This window comes from Hippichthys cyanospilos, chromosome 1, assembly GCF_059441005.1.
Source record: "Hippichthys cyanospilos isolate Australia breed blue-spotted pipefish chromosome 1, RoL_Hcya_1.0, whole genome shotgun sequence".
Lineage (NCBI taxonomy): Eukaryota > Metazoa > Chordata > Actinopteri > Syngnathiformes > Syngnathidae > Hippichthys > Hippichthys cyanospilos.
The window spans coordinates 32,369,403-32,390,000 of NC_142369.1; the positions used below are offsets into that span (position 1 = coordinate 32,369,403).

General features: G+C 41.1%; 1 protein-coding gene across 1 annotated transcript in view; it reads left to right on the forward strand.

Annotated features, from left to right (window-relative positions):
* The window catches only part of cux2b (cut-like homeobox 2b), a 119,784-nt gene that overhangs the window by 46,095 nt on the left and 53,091 nt on the right, over positions 1–20,598 (forward strand). Inside the window, exons 2-3 of the mRNA XM_088423702.1 lie at positions 3,459–3,569; positions 5,784–5,831. Of these exons, the coding sequence (XP_088279828.1) occupies positions 3,459–3,569; positions 5,784–5,831 (159 nt within the window). The remainder of the gene's footprint in view (positions 1–3,458; positions 3,570–5,783; positions 5,832–20,598) is intronic.

Below are 20,598 nucleotides of genomic sequence, written 5' to 3' on the forward strand. Positions count from 1 at the left end.
CTTCAATTTTGTCCAAAAAAGTCATGGTTTTCATTGGATGGATTGTTAGACTCACTTCCTCACCTTCGAATGAACTCAAAACTATAAGCAGCTTCCCAAACTCGCATACTATTGTCATTTAACTGTTTTTTTTTTTTAAAACCATGCAGTGTGACTGTTGAAATGTTGATTATTATCTTCAATACAGCAAAGCCACTAATATACTAAAGAGGCCACTGAAGCACTGGCGGACTAAAATCATCACGCTCTTTTATCTATCTTATGAAATTCATTCAGTCACTTCTCAAAGAATTTACATTTGGCAAGATTAGCTGGTCTGGGGCCACTGGAATCTAGAGAAGGTTGGCTGCTCTCTGAAAGATTTGCTAATCTTCTGGCAAGCTCATCCCAGATGGACCGTACAAACGAACTGAAACTCATAAAGTCTTGTCGTTTTACTGTTTATGGACTTTGTGTATTCACTGTTGCCACAATAGTTTAGGAATTGCCAGGGATTGCCAAAATCATGTATTTGAAGTATACTCAATGTAGAATGAGAGGAGCAGTAGCGTATGAGTGTGTGCTACATGTCTTAATTCAGACTACAGTGATCCCTTGCTTCTTCGCATCTCCCCTATAGAGGAGTAATCGACTTCCGCCCCAACTCCTGCCCTCATTGGTCGATGGTCTCACCGGTAACCAATCACGTGTCTTGTAGGAGAGCTCGTCCCCCTCATGAAACTCACATACGCTGTTGGGTAGACTCAAAGGAAGAGAAGGAAAGCGTTGCGCTGAACCGGAGCGTTGTAAATCACTTACCTTTTGTAATAAATTGGAATTTCAAGTGGGGCTGCTTAGTGGCGTAGTGAATAGCACCTCCGCCTCACAGTTCTAAGGACCCAGTTCCAATTCTCCTGGCTCTGGCCTTCCTGTGTGGAGTTTGCATGTTCTCCCCAAGCCCGCATGGGTTCTCTCTGGGCACTCTGACTTCCTACCACACTCCAAAAACATGCATGGCAGGTGAATTGGACATACTACATTGTCCTTAGGTGTGATTGGGTGTGTGAATGGTTGTTTGTCTCTGTGTGCCCTATGATTGGCTGGTAACCAGTTCAGAGTGTCCCCCGCCAACTGCCCGAAGCCAGGCACCAACAAGCCTGCGATCCTTGTGAGAATAAGCAGCTTCAGAAAATGGATGGATGGATGGATCCTTGAAATTTCAAGTGTAAACTCTGATTGGTATCATGTTTGGTCAGCTACAGGCTTCACTCTTATTAGACATCCGGGTGGCGCTAATATAACCGTGACTCTCCATGAGACTACAGCCAAAGGGATGGGAACGAGAAGAGATAACAGTACAGTTACTGTAAAAGGTTTAATAATTTCAGATTTAAGTAAACGTGTACTTAAGTAATATTTGTCTTAAATACAACATGCAGTACTGCAGTAGTATTTGTCTTAAATTCAGTATGTGAAGTCTAAATACTTTTAAAAAATCCAGGTACCTACATACACATGCATGAAAATTCTGTCAGAGGTGTGACTCTACCTCATGGGTTTTCACATATCACACGGGGGTTTCGGTCCTCATTAACCTCGAAAAAACAAGGGATTACTATAGTATGAATTCACACATGCAGACACACTTTAGTCTCTGAAATGGTGCACAGGCATAACAAAACATCAGTTAATCTTATGATTCTTGTTGAGCTGAGGTCATGTGATTCCACCAAAGTTTTGTTCGACTGGAAAGCAATATGTAGTAGTAGATAAAACTAAAGTCTTAAACTATAATACTCCAAGAAAATGATCCAGCAGTAAACTCAGCCTATATTGTTAATTGTCTTATGTCCATTGCATTTCCACGTTACTTTCCACATGCTGCTTCTTTTGGGCCTCATAATATTTTGCTGAACATTTGTAAGTTAGCAGACTGGAATTTCAATTGGTATGACAGCCTATTAAACATAATCAGTGCTCATGTTGTTTTTAAAAGCTGAAATGGACTCACTTGCATTTTGGGAAAGAGCATTATATGTCTCATGTGCAATGCCACATCAGAAGAAATTTGCTATTGTAAGCAAAAAAGCCACAAATTAGCATTGCACACCGCATTTGCTACAGCTCTCAAAAACTCACTTGGCAAGTTGTAAAAGTGACATCTTAAGTGTAATGCTATACTATAATATAGTAGTGCAGACTGTAGTCCTTCAAGTTGCTCACTGAGTTGTCAGTCCAGGGACTTGAACCAGTAGCCCTTCAATTAACAGCTCTGACCGACAGCCCGCCACTATCCCATGAGGCTGCTGAGGTTCAAGTCTCATCCCGTCCTTTTCTTCTCTTTTTCCACGTGTGATGATTTATTAAATTGCCTTTCAGGAAGACTGCAGATTTATTAATTAAAATACAGTCAATTTATTATCCTGGTTTAAATTCAAAGTTAATCTAATACCATCGTCCAACTTTTTTTTGATTGTATTCCAGCACTAACGAGAAAAGTTCCTCATCATTTATAATGAATTGCAGTTAAAAATGATAAAAAGGTGAATGTACAGCTGTCTGTTCATTCGATTGTCCGTGTAGGAGAGTAGACTTTAGAATCGCCTTTCGTTTTTTATTTTTATACTTTGCTGAAAGAGTCGGGAATTAGATGACTGATCGATAATATTGGATTTGCGGATGGCGCGCGGGGCGGCCGAGTCCAGCATGAATGCAAGGTTCTGATGAAGGGCCTGCTGCACAGACAGCTCTGAATAGTGGATCAGACATGTTGCCTGGGTGGAGCGCTCATTTCCTATAACGCTGACATGAAAACAAGCAATTTGCAGCAACAATAATGAAATATCTATTGCAAGGGCGATCGTAGCTAAAGAGTAAGTTAGTAAAGCAATGGGAGCGGCTAGCAAGTATTGAAAATCTGTTCCCAATCAATATAAAGATTGGTGGGTAGGAGATGAAAATAGATTTGACTTATTGGACATTTTGTATTGGTATTTTTGTTGCCTTAGCATCTTGATGTATTGTTTGAATGAGCTCTTGGACTTTGAAACATTCCTTCAATTGAGGAGGAAGCTTTATTTCTTGATAAATGATTTGTCAGGTTATTGGGTTTCGACGTGTGACTCACCCACCCTCCCCGTATACACCCCCCTCCACCTCTTCTTTTTTCCCAACCCCTCACTGGCGCTTGCGCTATAGCCCTTGCAAGTATATTGATTATTTCAAATACTGATTATCTAAAAGGCCTTGTGCTACTGTAGGCATCGGATTTATTTCAGTTAATTATTTATAGGCAAAGGCTGCCTGTAAGTATTTGTGCTGCTATATGATCGTTATTACAATAGAGATATTCACTCTCTTTTCATATTGCATCTCTGATTTATGCACGCTCTTTACTGGATGAGGGTTGGCAGGCCAGATTGCCCTCTCTTTCGACTTTGTTCCACTCACCATTGGATTGGTCTTTTGTCTGTTTGCAGAGGGAGCTAAACTCTGTAGCATCTGAGTTGGCGGGTCGGCAAGAGGAGAGTGAACATTCTCATGAGCATCTGCTAGAACTCAGCAGGGAGTTCAAGAGAAATGTACCTGAGGTGAGATACACAGAAAGATGCACAATATATCAAATGTCAGTGCCACTCAAACCCTTTTTATTTACCATAATTCCCCAAATTTAAGACGCATCTTTGTATAAGATGCATTAACACGCTTAATTTTGGGGTCAAATTCTGGTATTTTCTGTTTCCGTGTATAAACCGCAACAATGTAAAAACTAGAGCAAAACAGAATAAATCTCATCTTTTGTAAATTTCGTACTTTCTTGTATTCAAATAAGTAAGTCAAATATTTTTCTTGCATGTTAAGTTAAGCGTGTTTCAGATTTCCCACATTGTGAGCAGTCAGTGAATGCCTCACCAGTGTAATGACGGTTGCGCTCGAAGCTGTTGTTTTTCCTTTTCCTCGCAATGCTGTTCAAGTCCATTTTACAATAAATACCCAATGATGTTGAGCTGCATCCAGGATTCACCAAGTTTATGAGCGTGTGTATATGCCAACAGAAGGCAATTAATAAACCGGTCAAACAGATTACCTTTCCGTGTTCTGTGTCCGTGTTCCAACAAGTGCAAACGGGGTCCATTCCTGCCACTCTTTATTGAAGCAGCTGGAGACATCATAACTTTTACATGATTGTCTCCGTTTTAGTAATATTCCTGTATGTGAACAAGAATGGACTCCGACCTTGAGTCTTCCCAACTTCTTTTATTGAAAATAATGCCGTAACAACGTCAGCTAACATGAGCTGCTGGTTAACTGCAACAGGCACTTGATGCTAACAGCCAACTGACGTCCCTTAATTCCTATTGCGGTCATTATTTTAAGTAAGAACACGGCTGATATGAAATACAAATCTGTGCGTCAAAACTTGACTTCTGTGGTGGACAGATTGATCTTCGTTGTATGGTGTCGAATAAAATAAATCACATTTTTAAGTTATCGTTTATAGGACACACCCCTAATTTTGGCTTTCATTTTTGGGGGAAAAAAGTGTGTCATATTTGGGAAATTACGGTATTTCTTTTGTAAAAGTTGAATTTATGTAGTATTTAATGGCCATACTGGCCTCCTATTCCATAACAACAATCATGCCTTCCTCCAGGCAAAACTGACATTTAAATAAAAAAGAAAGGATGCTGACCTATAACCTAACTGTTTTTTACACAGATCTATCTAAATAGCACATTTTAGAGCTGCAGTTGTGCAATTTCTACATCCCAATGAAAACTGTGGCCGCTAACATAAACATTCACCTCAATTTGTATTATGGCCATACGATTTGATAAAGTGGACTTGTGTAATGTAATGATAACCTTTTTTTTTTTTTTTAAATTAGACCGCAAATATTATATTATTTACATTGCACTTTGAATATTTTATAAATAGTTTCGTAGATCTTCTCTTGAAATCCAGGCTGAAATCAAGCACTCAAGTAACAATTGGTGCAAAAAAAGAATACCGGTACTGATACTTTTTGGGTTATTCAATTTTGACCCAACTTTTTGGGTCAAATGCAGTAAATCACCCACAAAACCATCATAATATTGTTTTGTGGGTAGCTCATTTCTGTTGAGTAAAGGAAGGAGGAGTTGTTTTTGGGGGGGTTATTTCATTAATTTATGTACCTACTGTACATTACACAAAATTGTTTGATGAAAAACAACCCTGAGTCAAAAAGACTGACAACTTTTTTTCTCAAAAATAGGGTTATTTATTGTACCATACCTCTCTTTGTGTTTGTTTTATATGACCCAAGCTTCTGAGGCAAGTCTAAAACCCCAAATGCTGAGTATCTCTCTTTTGGATCTAAATTGGGTTATTTCTGACCCAACTGGTTTTAGAGTAAACGTTCTTACTTTTTTTATTTGTATTTTTATTTTATTTTTTTTGTAATAAATGAAGCTTGCAGCTATATGCCGTGGCTCCATTGAACCGCCTGCCCTTTTTTCAGCCCAAATACACAGTGTAGTGCTGTAATCCCGTCAGTAAAATACAGGCATTTAAGACGGGATCAGGCTGTCATCACTGGCAGCCCAATCCCTTTACCTGGGGTTGTGGGAGCTCACACAGTCTGGATCCTGAGCTTTAACGCAAGCTACAGGAAAGCCCCACTTTCGAAACATGCCTGCTGAAACCTTGTAGGTTTAGCCATAAATGCACACACCACGCGAGCGTGTGCATGTAGTGAGGCAAAATATTGAGAACAACCAATATACTGTGATGCAAAGCCTTTCATTTTTCTCTGCACTTAGGAGGTCCGAGAGATGGTGGCACCAGTTCTCAAGAGTTTCCAAGCCCAGGTGAGTCAACCCTTTACCTTTTGCAGAAGAAAAATTAAAAACGCGTATGTTTTCATTTGTTCTTGTAAAATGGATTAATTTTGAGAAATCTACACTGAACACCATCGTCACCGAGAGACCACTGTGCTACTATTCAGAGGGGGGATGATTTAATGCAGGGGTTCTCAAACCTTTTGGAGACAGTGACCACTTTTAGAAAGCAAATTGTATAAGGACCCCATTGCAAACGTTTGCAACAAGTATATTTGTTACTTTTTATCTATACTGAAGTTTAGAAATCACAAATTGCAAATTGCATGAATTTTAAAATGACTACATTTTCAAAAAATATATTAAACTGGTTGCAATAATTGCTTCATTGAAGTGTCATGAGTCACAATTTAATATAAAATAAATGAAATGAACACAAACATATACAGTACATTTTTAATGAATAACCCAATGTTCTGCCCTTCCTAGATGTTACAATGTCTGTCTATCTAAGGAGACAGACAGCAAACAGCAAATGTGTAACTCTTCTTTAGTTGTGTCTCTAGTACAGCTAGCTCTCCCTCATTTGTATTGTAAAACTGTCAAGAAAAGAAAATAACACCAAGCATAACTCAGGTAAGTCCCTTTAGCAAAATGTATATATTGCACAAATTATGTTGATTAAATCAATCATGTAACTGAATCACAAATGATATTCCTTTCAATCCAAAACATTCATAAGATACAAACAAGTATGATCATCAATGCAAAACATTTGCATATGATAGATAACAAAAGGAAATACCAAGCACAAACGAGAATGCTAACGAGTTAAACACATACAAGGCAACACTGTGTAACATGCTGAAGGTAAAAACTAAAATTAGCTAGCGTCAATCGTCACAAATTGGACCAGCAAACAACTAATTTTTGGGCATATTAGCATAAATGTCAACGTTCCAGCGACGAAAACTTGACACACAGACACTAATGGGTACCGACAGCAACTGCTCCACACCGTCCTTCCCCACCACAAAATGCACTGTCAATAGTGGCCAGAGGCGGCCCGAAAAACAAAGGCTAAGCCAAACAAGGCACAAATCTGCAACTGTTAAAAGATCAACCAAATCAGTTCCAAAACACCCAAATTATTTCACGGCCCGCCTGCAGTCAGGTCACCGACCCCCGAGGGTCCGCGGACCCCACTTTGAGAACCGCTGATTAAACAGCTGGGATAGAGGAATCCATGGCATACTTTTCACGTTACTGCTCATTGGGTGTTTATTGACTGATGCCTTTTCTGTCAAAGTGAAGTAGCATCTATCTGCCATTAGATGATCAGATATCTTGCTTCTCATATTTTCTTGCCGAGACAAGCCCTCATTTCCTGTTGTGATGGTGCATTCACTGTGCCCCCCGTCTGACGGTGCCATATTGAAAAAGTCATCTGATACCTACCATGTCTCTGCTCCAGCCATTAAACCAAGGTCATAAATCACATTTGTGTGCTGCGCTATGGTCCGCAAAGCAGACACTTATGGAAATTATACCACAAATATGTTTTTAGTCTTGCTCTACCCTGGAAACTCCAGCTGGTTGGTAACCTGAAAGCCCCATCAACGCTTAGCTTGAGAACATTGTGCGTGGATTCTTCGCCTCACTTGGAAGTGATTATTGGCAGCTTCTTTTTAATTCTTTATAATTGGCTATGTCCAAGCAACCATGTTCCCTGGCAACAGCTATCTTGTTCAATACTGTTCTCCGCAATGTTAGCTGATTCGGGTGCTAATTCAATTACCACAACTGTAAAGTTGCACAAATATCAGAAGCAGCCTTCCATATCTTTGTTGTGCAAACAGGAACCCATAGGATTAATTTAAGCAACATTGATGTTTGACAACTGGGAGCCTTGTGATGTTCCATAGTAGATAAAATATATGGCTGATAATGAGCCACAATTTCCCCCACACACCCCATCCCTCCATTTTTTTGTTGTTGTATTTTTGCTTGTTTGCTGCAGACCTCTTTTGATACCTTTCTACCTCTGTTGTTTAACTTCCACCGGCATGTAGTCTGCTTGTTGATAGAGACAGCTTCAGCTGTTATTTTGATTTTGCGGTGCCATGAGCTTCTCTGCTGCAATAATAATAATGTATAATCCTCCAGGGTTGCCTGATACACTTTAACCTTATTGCTAATGTCAAACAGCTTGCAGAGGCTTGTGAACTTTACCCAGCGGTAGTCTGGGACCTCAGCCTAAGCTCTAGGACCTCGACCTTCTGCTGCAGGGGCAGAGTGTGGCGGCAGGGTGGAGCCGGATGGGCTCGTTTGGCTCTGAGGTCTGGTAAAGACGGATGCTCCCCTGCAGCTGTGGCGTACGGGTGGTACAGGACCCCAAAATCCTGGTGTGAAAATTCATCTATAACTGGGTCCTTCTTGCTACGCACTTCACTCTTCAACACATCCGAGCTGGGAGGCCCAGAGGGCCGCTTCGTGGCATTGAACCCTCATCACGCCACTTCTAAAAGAAAAGTCAACTCCTTTGAAGTGTTTGCGACATGACAGGTTTCGCTCTCTTTCCTTATTCATTTCAGTGTTCCCCACCCACTTTCTCTCTCTGCTCTCGTCCAATCTTGCTGTCTAATTATCGCTAACCAGGCGACTGATTAGAAGCCCGACCTAGTTTTTCTGCGGAGTTCTGCGGAGGAGGAGAAAGGGTTAATCCCAGAGCTGGTGACTGTCATTGGTCGCTTCCCTCCTTTCGCTCCTCTTTTCGTTCTGCTATTCTTTCTTTCCCTGGAAGTTTGCTAATGAGGTCCCGTCAGAGCTGAGGAGAGGTGTTAATTTGGCCTTGTGAAGTAGGAAGGAGATTAAGGACAGTGAGGAGCTGAGTTTACGGCTTAAAATACACCGCTGTCCTTATTAATCCACAGGGCCCTCAGAGGCCGGTGTTTTTTGATTTATAATGAACACTGTTTTGTAATTAAGGTAAGTTTAATCAAAATTTACCAAGAAGAGGAGAACATGGTGCATGTCTTTCTCGTGTTAGGCATGCCTTTGGGGATCGTGGTATATGACAGTTACTGTATTTCTCAAATAACTGATGGCTGTAAAGGCGAGCCTGCTGGACGTCTCGATGTTGACAATTTTCACGCGAGCTGCAGCTGTCTGAACGTACAAAGACTCACAAAGAACACGTGGGCTTCTCAGTGCAATTTACACGTCCCTCTCACTTTGTAGTGTTGATTCCCCCCAGGAAAGACTGTTGGTAAATGTAGAAATAGAACAATGACACATTTCTCAGATGTTTTTTTTCTTTTTTTTTGCATCAATCTGAACATCAGCCCCACATTAACTCCTGTTTAATTTTTCTCTTATTCTCCTCATGTCTTTTGGCACTTTTGAAGAAGACAGCCATGTATATACGAATTACAGAAACTTGTTTTACAATGATAATGCATGTGGAGTAATATAGAGCTCACAACTGGAGTTGGGCAGATTGACTCTGAAAAATAGTTTGTTACAAGCAGTGTTGGGCAAGATACTTCAAAACTGTAATGCATTATTTTTGACTTATTACTGTCATTTCAAAGTCATTAGTTCCATTACAATACTACTATATTTGAAATGTAATGCGGTGCACTACTATTGCATTACTTTTGTATTACTCTCACCACCATAACTGGAGCTCATTACGCTCATTGCACATCCAGTGAAAGGTTGTCTTAAGCATAAAACAAGTACAAATCATTACATCTGTATTGTATTGTAAACCTTTAAAGACGATATACAAAATCTTTTTTTTTTTTAATTTCATTTAATCCCTGTATAACTTAGCTTTACAGCATAGTGATGCATTGTTTATGCTGTAGGCAAAAAAGTTAGTGCATTTAACAATTTCAATGTTACTATTCAAATTCAAGATCAGTTGGCTAGGTTAGAGAAAAAATATTCAAAAATAAAGGGTTTCGGTGAGGCTAACAATACAGTAGCAGCTAGCATACATCATTGTTATTTTGTATGATCTTGATACACATTGACCAGAACTATTTATAGACTACTGTATTATTGATAGCAATTGGAAAGGTGAAAATTTGCATTAGCTTACCTTGTCATGTATGCTTGTTGCGACAGGGATCTTGCTGACAAGGTTTCCAAACGCTGGTGAATCCATGTGGAAAGATATGCTGTACCACAGCATACAGTATCTCCTAACAAATCTTCTAACCTCTTGATGTCAAAGTGTCATCCCTCAGTGAGAGAACGCAATCCTCCGCATGTTTTCTTTTCACAAACTTCAAGTTACTATGGCCCCGCTCAAAATGGTTTGTCAAATTACTGCTCCTATTTCGTAAAATGGATAGCCTTTTAGGTTTCGCGCACAAAGCGCACCTAACGATTATTTTTTTCTAGTCTTTATCTCTCCAACGAACTGAAACTAATGGTCGCATGTCCATATTCAACCTGCTGTTTTATCTCAGCTGTAGTAGATCAGCAAGTAAACATTTTGCCCCGGACTGTTCTCCTCTGAGTGTCTTTGGCAAATTTGGCGGGGAAAAAAAACACCACTTTCAGGCAAAAAAATGCATTGTAATGCATTATTTTACTCTCATTTGTAACAAGTACAATATTACTGTTTTTTGTGTGTGTAATATATTACATTACCGCATTATAGTAAAAAGTAATGCATTGCAGTAATTACATTACTTTTGTAATGCATTACTCCCAACACTAGTTACAAGTAATTAGAAGTGTGTTGGTTACATATCATTAAACCCTCAAGCTCAGGAATCATTTCTGACTCTCATTATCTACCAGACCAGCAAGGTACAGTACATTGGAGCTGAGTACACATCAAAAACATCAAAGCTCTGTTAAAGCTCTGCGACCAAGGGCGGGGGCCGGTGGACACCTGTTAATGAGTCCATTTCTTTCCCCATGGTTAGGGAGTGATTTGAGGGGAGTGAGAAGGACTATTTTTTTTCTGTATTTTGTTTCTTGCTTGCTTTCCTTGAGTGCCACTTTGATACTTTCCTAAATCACTCTTATGTCCAACTTACAGTTGTGGGTAAAACAGAGAGAAGAAGGTTAGCAAAACATTCTTTTGCACATTTTATGCCAGGGGTCGGCAACCTGCGACTCCGGAGGCGCATTCGGCTCTTTAGCACCACCCTAGTGTCTCCCTGGAGGTTTGTCAAAAATGTATGGAAATGGAAAAGGATGGCGGGAATATATTCTCAGTTTTAAAATGGTTTACAAACATGCCACTGACATTCTTGTTTTCCAATCTCTATAAACGATTAGCATAAATATTAAAGTTCAACATGTGTCAATCAAGATTTTTCACCAAAGCCTGCGACGCGCGTTTCTTTTGGTGACTATTAGAAACAACACATGTGTTGATGGGCTATATATAGACTCCAAAAGGAAAAAGAGAAACATATAGAACAAAAGATTCAACACTTCTTGAACCAAATCAATTGCTTTCATTGCCAATATGGATGAATTGCCTGCATATTTGCTTTGTAACGTAGAACTTGTCAAATAGTAACAAAACATCTTACATGCCTGATGTTAACTCTTTCAGTGCCAAGTGTTTTCAGAAAACGCAACCCGCAGATCACATCTTTCGTATCTATCGAGAGCAACACTTCCATCAAGTGGTCATACTTAATTACTATCGCCCTCAATAAGCGTAAAATTGCAGGTAAGAGGACTGCTGGCCACGAGTGTCATCACCATAAAAAAAAAAAAAAAAAAAATAGAGTCACTGGCAGAAGAATTCTTGTCGTTGGAAAGAGTTAAGAAGCTTTCCAGTGACAGAAGTCACATGAAACAGTTAAGAACACAATCTTGTCATGTGCACCAATTTAGTAACAAATTGTCTGTTTTGGTGAAGGATTTTTGTCAGTATAAATTTACATTGACATATAGGGATATTTTTGTGTTTTGTTCAGGTCCGAGGAAGGTGTTCCTATTTTTGTTTTTTTTGTTTGTTTTTTGGAATCCTCAAAAATAAAAGACAACAAAAATCTTATTTCCTTATCGTATTACTGCAATTTCATCAAAGCAACAAAACATAAAAACTTAATACCGTAAAGTAAGTTAAACTTGAAGCACCATGGTACAGCAGAGTAGTCACGTGATGCGTCATTCTCTCCAGGATGTATGACCTGCAGGCTAAACAAACATTTCATTATAAAGGCTCTTTAATGTAGCCTACCTTGTCGTTTTTGACGGTTGTGTGGCGGACACTAGGACCATGTCTCTCACCCAGTAGGCATGTCGCTATGATCCTTTGATGCTTTGAACCTGTTGGCTTTGTCTTTGCTGTTTTGGACTTTGTTGTATCAGTTTTGTGATGGCATGCGAAGAGTAAAGATCTCCACTAGCACAGCAACGTGTGGTTTCTTCGCCTTCGCCACATTGGTGACCCCGGACGTTAGAATGGGTGACCCCGGATGGGTCATCTTGCCATATTATTATCCCAGACGTTAGAAAGTTTAGTCAGGCTGTTGGAGATGTAGTCTCGCCACATGGGTGACCCCGGACGTCAGAATGTTTCAGCGAGGAATCACCGCAGACGTCCCACATCGTGACATTCCTCCACCAGCCTACTCTACGTCAGGTAATGCAGCAAGCTGGTACCACGTCAGCCAGCCAGCACCCCGACAAGGGTCCTCTCACCCGTCGCCCAGTCCCTTGGCGCACCAGGGATCGAGCCAGCCAGCAACAGGCTGGTACGGGCGCCGGTGAGAACGGCTGTGCAGTCCAATTTCGGAGTCCCTGGCCGTCGACCGGGATCTTCCAGCCGGGCGGCCTCATCTACTACCGATGTCCGTCCGGCCTCAGCAGTAGACCTCCAGCCACCATCATTCAGCCGCCCCTCCGATTCACCATGCCCGCAGGTATGGTCCGAGTATACATCGGAGCGGGTCAGTTGGTGTTGGTGCCGCAGCAGGTTCACGCCCAGGCACAGTCTGGGACGCAGCCGTGACCGGCCGTCCCTCGGAGGCCACTGTGCCTGCCAGCATGCGGGTCAGCACTGCCACTCCGGCTCCTGCGGAACTTCAGAACATCCCTTTGCCAACGCTACCTCATGGTTTTCACGCTGAGCGTCTCGCCCTTACTCCCGTCGCACCTGGGGCCCTGGTGTCACATACACCGCCCAGGACCGGACTGAGTCTCAGGGTGCCAGACTGGTGAATACCCTGTGGGGTTTTCCGTTATGCCTTTCTGGGTGTTCGGGGGGGAGCTGTGTGGCGGACACTAGGACCATGTCTCTCACCCAGTAGGCATGTCGCTATGATCCTTTGATGCTTTGAACCTGTTGGCTTTGTCTTTGCTGTTTTGGACTTTGTTGTATCAGTTTTGTGATGGCATGCGAAGAGTAAAGATCTCCACTAGCACAGCAACGTGTGGTTTCTTCGCCTTCGCCACAGTAGGCTAATATAGCTAATACAACTTGTGTTGCCTTCCATGTAAGGCTTATAGAAGGCTTTTTTTGCACGGCTCCAGACAGAATTTTTGTGTTTCTTTTTTTAGGTTAACTATGGCTCTTTCAACATTTTGTGTTGCTGACTACTTAACTATCCCACCTGTATTTTGTTTCACAAATGTTTACCATAGGATTGATTTCAGTTAATTCAGAACAATACCTGTGTCTAACTGGGTCTTCATTCATGCCATGTACAGTATCACTTAATTTTCAATGTCAACCAGTAATCTACAGTTATTTTCTCTGTTATTTAATACGAATGCTAACAAGAGCACAGCGAGGGATCACTGTGTGTGTGTGTGTGATATATATATATATATATATATATATATATATATATATATATATATATATATATATTATAATAATCTCTAGTTTACTGCGGGGGTTACCCCGCGCAAAGTGAAATCCATGAAGTAGCCAGCTTGATTTATTTTTTTATTATTTTACAATGCAATACTAAACTATACAATAAAACCAAAAATCAAAACCTGTTTTAAAGCCCCAAATTTGTTTAAAACAATCATTATAATATAGTAATACAAAGTGGGAAACATTTTCACTCGCGTATTTCACAGTCCCAGCTATGCCTCTTCGTCCTTGTTATGAGTGGTTGTTGAGCTCTTCCTTTTTCTGAGCAAGATTTTTATAAACTGATATGCCCCGACATCGAATTAAAGTGAAGCCTCTTATATCATAGCAATACTCTTGAAATTTCAATTTATTACAAAAGAAATCTAGGTAAAAGTCAGATTTCCAAAGCTGTGCATTTCTCCGTTGCTCTCGGTAGGCACACAGACATGTGCGTTTCCTCTCGGCACGCCTACGAGTCACGTGATTGGCTCCCAGAGACCAAGCTGTCAATCAATGTGCTTACTAGCAAGCTTGTAACGTGTATGCTGAGCTGAGCGCACACGGGCACAGGAGAGACACAGGACACAGACGAAAGCAAGCTTTTGGATCCTCTTGCCTTTTGTAATAAATTGACAAGTGAAAAACCAGAGTATAGCGTCAATATTTTATTTCGAGACAACAGTAAAGCCCCTGAGCCTATCAGGATTCAGAGCACAATGCACTGTAAAAAATATGATATATATATATATTGAGTTGAGGTTAGACTGGTTTCCTCCTTGCTTCCTGGAGTGTGATTTGTAAATGGAGAATGAATATGGACTCATTCTCCATTTACAAATCACACTCTAGGTAGCAAGGAATGAAACCAGTCCAACCTCAAACTTTAAATTTATACTTGTATATATGATGTCATACCTGAGTATAAGTTAGAGGACCGGCCAAACGATGAAGAGTGTGACATGTAGACTGAAAAATATGTTTGAGTATTGTGCAAGGAAATAGAAATGCTGTCAATTTTCAAAAACATGCAGTTTTAGACCAATTGGCAAATGCTTTCATTGTCAGTCCCTGCAAAGCTAGAGACAGATACTATAGCTTAGACAAGTAAATGTCTTTAAAAACAGGCGCTTTTTTTTCAGTTGAAAAAAAAAAAAAGGAATCAGGCATACAATGGCCTGATGATCTGTCCAGGGTGTCCACCTGGGAAAGGCGGTAGCTTCCCCATGACCCGAACCAGGATAAGCAGTGTAGAAAATGGACGGATGATGGATGAGTCCTGTTATGGAGAGTGCATATTATTGACCTGACCTGAGTCTTGATGTCGGAAAGTGTTTCAGAGAGCTGCATTCCATTGCCCTAAGCCTGCCCCACAGTGCGGTGCGCTGAAGTACACAATCACTGTCTTTGATCATCTATCGAGAGATGAACACTTCTTCCTTCTTTTTGATTAACTCCTGTAGGAAATGATCATTTCTCTTGAATGTATGAATACGTTATGAACAGTAGAATGAGTCCTGGTGTAGAAGAATGATAATTAATTACAGTGCTATGATAAAAGGCTATGGGGTGTTATGACGCAAGCTTCTTCTGTGTCATTATGAGAGGCTCCGTAATTACCTTTCTGCACAAGCCAGCGCTCCTGGCGATGCTGGCGGCGAGAGGGGCGCTCACTGAGTGAGTCCAACGGTCATAAAGCTTTTCTGTGCCTAATTGTCTGAGGGGCTCTATGGCACTTTCATAGATGAGAGACTGCGCCGTTAGGTAAAATGCTTGGCCATGCACCAGCTTTTCCAGCTCAATGAAGACCGATCTTCATTATGGGCTAAACATTGCTGTTATTAGCTGCAGATTACTCAAGTGGATGGCTAACTTGGGAAGGTAGGGTCGCAGTGAGCGAGCAACAAAATCCATTTCAAAGCAGCCGTTTCACTGAATTTCTTAGGGTTCTAATGCCATATTTTCACACCACTAAACCATGTCCTTGCTTTAAATTCTTTTGTTTCTTAATCCATGTCCTATAAGGGACTTTTACGCCACCCCTCCTATTCCTCGCTCAAGCTGAGATTGGTTTATTCATACTGGGCTGACCAGGTATAGCTAATGCTTGTGTCTTGAACGACTGTCTCATGCTCAGTGAGCAGCGAGCCACTTCCAGGTTCTTCAGCTCATTACGTAATCAAAGCACGTCCGGGCCTCCAGCCTATTGTGGGCAACATAATGGGCTCCTGGGCCAAGTAAACCATCGTCGCTTTGCTCCGGCTTTATCACTGGGGTCCTCTTCATAGTAAGGACTACAGAGAGGAAAAAGAGAGAGAGAGAGAGAGAGCAGAGGAGGGTAATTGGACTTTAGGTAATACCTTCCTTGAGCAGTTTGCATGTTCTCCAGAGGGCTAATGTCTTCATCTGTTATTAACTTGTACTGAAAGATACTTTTCCTCAAACTTAATGTTTTTATTTAAGAGATTCTCGTTAAACAAATCGAGACACACGATCTTACGTGTGGTTAATGATTGAGAAGCTACACCGACACATGCTCGTACAGTACTTTTCAACAAAAGATTCATGAAAGGTTAATTTTGTATGAAATTATCCATACATTTTTGGAACACTTCTTTTCCCTTTTTGGGTAGTGGTTGAGCTGGAACCTTTCCTTCCTGATTTTGGGGCAGGGGCGGCATAGAACGCAGAGTGGTTTACAGCCAGCCGCAGGACACACGCAAACAACCATTCTTACGCATAATCATACTTATAGGTCATTTCAGCTTCAGTTTACCAAACATTACATACTTCTGAAAGAAAAATCACACAAGCACTGGGAGGACAACCTTAAATTAATTTCTCATATAGCGCTTCAATCAATGTTCTTTTTTTTAATTAACATTCATTGTCTGTCCCAGGTATTGACAAAGCTGCCCAAATCCGTTGAATAAATAATAAATTAAATTGCACACTTTCCTCCCCACTGTTTCTCAGTGGCTTAGTAGATGGCTTGTTTTATTATTTTACTTTAAACATTCAAGTATGCAGTCCATTTTCACACCATTTACCAAATCCAGACATATTTGTGAAAACCCTTTAACTCTTTTCTACTATGGTGCAGATATAGGAAAACCTCAACATGTAGAGGCTTCCTCCCTAGCTAATGCACTACTACTGCAAGGTTTGGGAATATCAGATGAAGCTAGCGTTTTGTATAAGGCTTCAGATTGAGCTTGAAAAATATCTTATTTTCAGATTACTCCTTTTTCACCAGGGGTGACTGATTGTTGTCATTTGGCCAGAGTTGCGGGTTGAGCTAAGATTTCCCAACCTTTACATCAGCTTTCCCGGTTCTGTCTTGTCCCCCTCTACTCCCCTCTGCAGAGCTGTGATCCAATGTGTGTGTGCATGTGTGTGTACATATCGGCGTATTTGTTTTTCTGTCCTGAGTGATGCCCTGTCGAAACGTCCCAGTTTGTTGCGTTCATCATCATGAACGCGTGTTTCGAGCCAGGGATGCACACCAGGTAAAGAACGGCGGGGGGGTGGGGGGGTGTTATAAATAGGCATTTGGCTCTCAAGCCATGTGGAATTGATGAGTTTCAGCACATTCTGCTCCGCAGTGCCAGGTTTAATTTCTACCGTCCTGACAGCACAAACCTCAGAGCCTGGAGACGTCACGCCTGACTGCCACTGCTGTGCAAATGTTAGCCATGTTTGAGGATGGACGCACGCATGCACAGCACTGGCTGCCCTGCTCTTATTGGCTATCTGACTTGTTTTACATCTGCTTTCCTAAACCCCCGTCACCTTAAGAGACACGCAATCACGTCCCCATTCTGACCTCTCGCCAAGCACCTACAGACATCAGACAGTAACTAATCTCAGAGGCTCTGCGAGCCGCGAGAGAGCCGCCATCCGGGCAAAGACACTAGTCACTTGCGCTGTTCCTCACTCTCTGCTGCTGGCAAGAGCACAGTCAAATTACCCACTAAAAACGTGTGAAATCGCTGGCTGGGTGCCGGTGAAGACATGCCAGAAGAAATAAACATTAGTGCTTCTGAAATCAGGAAAAACCCATGCGAGGGGGAAAAAATTGAGCAGGAGTGTTGAGACGCCGATTCTCCAACGCAGTTTTGTGATTTCAAAGTGGAATGCGAGAAAAGCTCATGCGTTGCTCGTTGTTTTGGTGCTGAAATGGACATGGACACTTAGCCGGACATATGTAAACTGATGTCAGAGGATACAAAGTCCCTCATGAAGGGATGCCATTCTCTCTCTCTCTCTCCGCCGTAACCTGGGAGCACCAGCAATTTTCCATGAGTCTCCGGCTGTCAAGCTTTCATGGTATTGAAATCTAAACAGTCTAATTAAATCTCCAAACTTTCTGATGAAAGCTCTCATAAAAGCACCTGAAATTTTAATTTAGACTTCAATAGAGTGACTTTAAAGCAAATCTATTGTCTTTCTTTGAGACTTGCATTTTTTTTCTGCTGAGCTGCAGTATGTAGTTATGATTGATCTGGTAATTAAAAATATGCACCGAGTGAAATTAACTGCTCGCTTTCTCTTTCTTTTTGTTTTAGAAAACAGTCTGCTGTTTTCTCCCCTTTCCAGGGTAGATAATTTAATCGTGCACATCTGAGTGTTTGCACCGCATTCATTGGCCTCATTATTTCTCCATTTTCATCTTTTTGTGGGTGATCGATGAATTGATAAAATGATGGAGCCTATCTTAAATAATGCAAGGAAAAAAGTTAGACTTGCCACCGGCCAAGTCTCTAAACTCATCTTTTTCTTTCCAATTGTATTTATTAGGCCACGAAGGTAGGTCTTGCATCTTGCATACTGTATGTATTTGTCAGATTTTGCTGTTGCCTTGCAAAAAAGATGCAGCTTCTCCCTCTGTGAGCCTATGGTCTATGGGGATGCTTGTCAAGGCTAATACCCTAAATAATAAAGAAAATGGGAATTCAAATAAAGACAGCATGAAGTAGGCCAACCTACCTAGGGAACATTTTGCTTGAAGAGCTAGCAGCTCCAAATGTCACATGCGCCAACATTAGGACCAATTGTTTATAATTTGACCTGACAGTTTGGGTCTCTTCTAATATGGGATTAACTACAATCCTAATTAAAATGTGTCTCCATTATAAAAAGACGCAAGAAAACTCCACTGACGTGCTCATCACTGAAGTTTTACTTTTACGTTTTGATGACATCTGCCTGTTTTCATTTTCATTTTACACTGGACATATGATGTTCTCAGTCACACCCGGCCCTTTTAAGATCTAAATCCACTGATCAGAGCATGCGTTGCTTGAGACGCAAACGTGTGTTATGAGTGCCACTGCCGCTCTCTGTTTTATCAGAGTCATAAAGTGGCCATGGTGGCCAGAGGAGAGTGTTAAACACATCCTCAATTAAAGCAGTAACTTTACATCTGTACTCGCCGAAGTCCCTGTAATTGGGTCTCGCAGGGTTTGGCGAGAAGGACTGTTGTTCTTAATCTAAAGGGCCCAGTTTGGAGTGAGGCTGGTGGGGTCATCAAGCTAAAGGGTTCTTGTTGTAAGGTTGTGGTAGCAAAAAGAGAATAGAAAAGTATAAAAGGTTAACTAGAGCCAAACAAGACAACCGGAGGGATTGCAACATTGAATCTCGCTACTTTGCGCTAGAAATAGGCGATATCATTGATAACCCTCACTTTAGCGCCCCATTTAGTGTACAATAAATTCATTAAATGATGGGAACTCTTTCCAAGTAAAGCAACTAAATGTATCACGTACATTACAGAAAAATGTGGTCTCCAGATTGGAGACATCTAGTAGAGCCATGCATAGTACTTATGTAGCCAAATTGGTTGTAAATACGAAAAGTATATTGCTCTTGGTTGCGAGTCAAAGTCTGCTCACCAGAGAAAACCAAAGTAGCCATTGGACGCAGAGATTTAATGACCTCAGTCTTAATTAATTTGCTGGTATTCTCACATTGATTTACATGAGGGTATAGTTCAGGGTGTCCCCCTCTTACTGCCCGAAGCCAGCTGGGAAAGACACCAGCAAGCCTGCGACCCACATGAGGACAGAAAATGATTGGATGGATGGATGGACGGTTTGTCATAAAAAAGACCTTCCTTTTCATTGTGGGCTGTCATGTACGACAGATGTAACCTTAATGAGGCTTCTCACTGGTATTGTAAACTTCTCTATGAAATTGCAGGATCAACCTCAAATGCACAAGTTTTACTCATGCAAATTTGACTTTGAATGCACCTGGCTAAAATGTTTCTATACATTTTCCACAACAAGGAGCGGAACAGCAATATTACCAAAGGTGTTTGAACCATGACAATTTTCAAGAGTGTATAACTCTTTTAGTGTCTTTGTTGCAAACAGATGATGCCTCTCTTGTCAGTCAGTCTAGGATCAGTGGGCACTTTCAATGACACCCATCTATTGGAAATTTCTCATTGACAAGGTAGATTGATTCTGAGATGCCATTTTGTTGTAATGACATCAAATTGTGAAAAGTATAATGACGTTTGTTCAAATACCAACTAAATTGACTAGGACAAATATTGTTCTATTCACGAATCACACGTCTGTTATTGCCGCTGAGCTCTTTTTTTTGAGAATTGTTGGACAGCAAAAATCTAGCAAAGTTAAAATGAAACTCACATGTAAACATTCTTCATTTTAGATTTATGCTGAAGTTTTACCCAAAAATGTGTGTGAGTATTCTATACAACATTATTGATGCTTAAGCAGGATATCTGATTACCAGTAATCTGATATCCTGCTGGCATAATTCCCGAACCCTTAGAGGAGCTGCAAGGCACTGATATCAAGACAAGAAAGCTCCTCACAATGCATGGAGGGCTGTGCACAAAGCCAAAAGAGAAGGGCCGGGGAAGATATGTGTGTGTGTGTGTGTGTGTGTGTGTGTGTGTGTGTGTGTGTGTGTGTG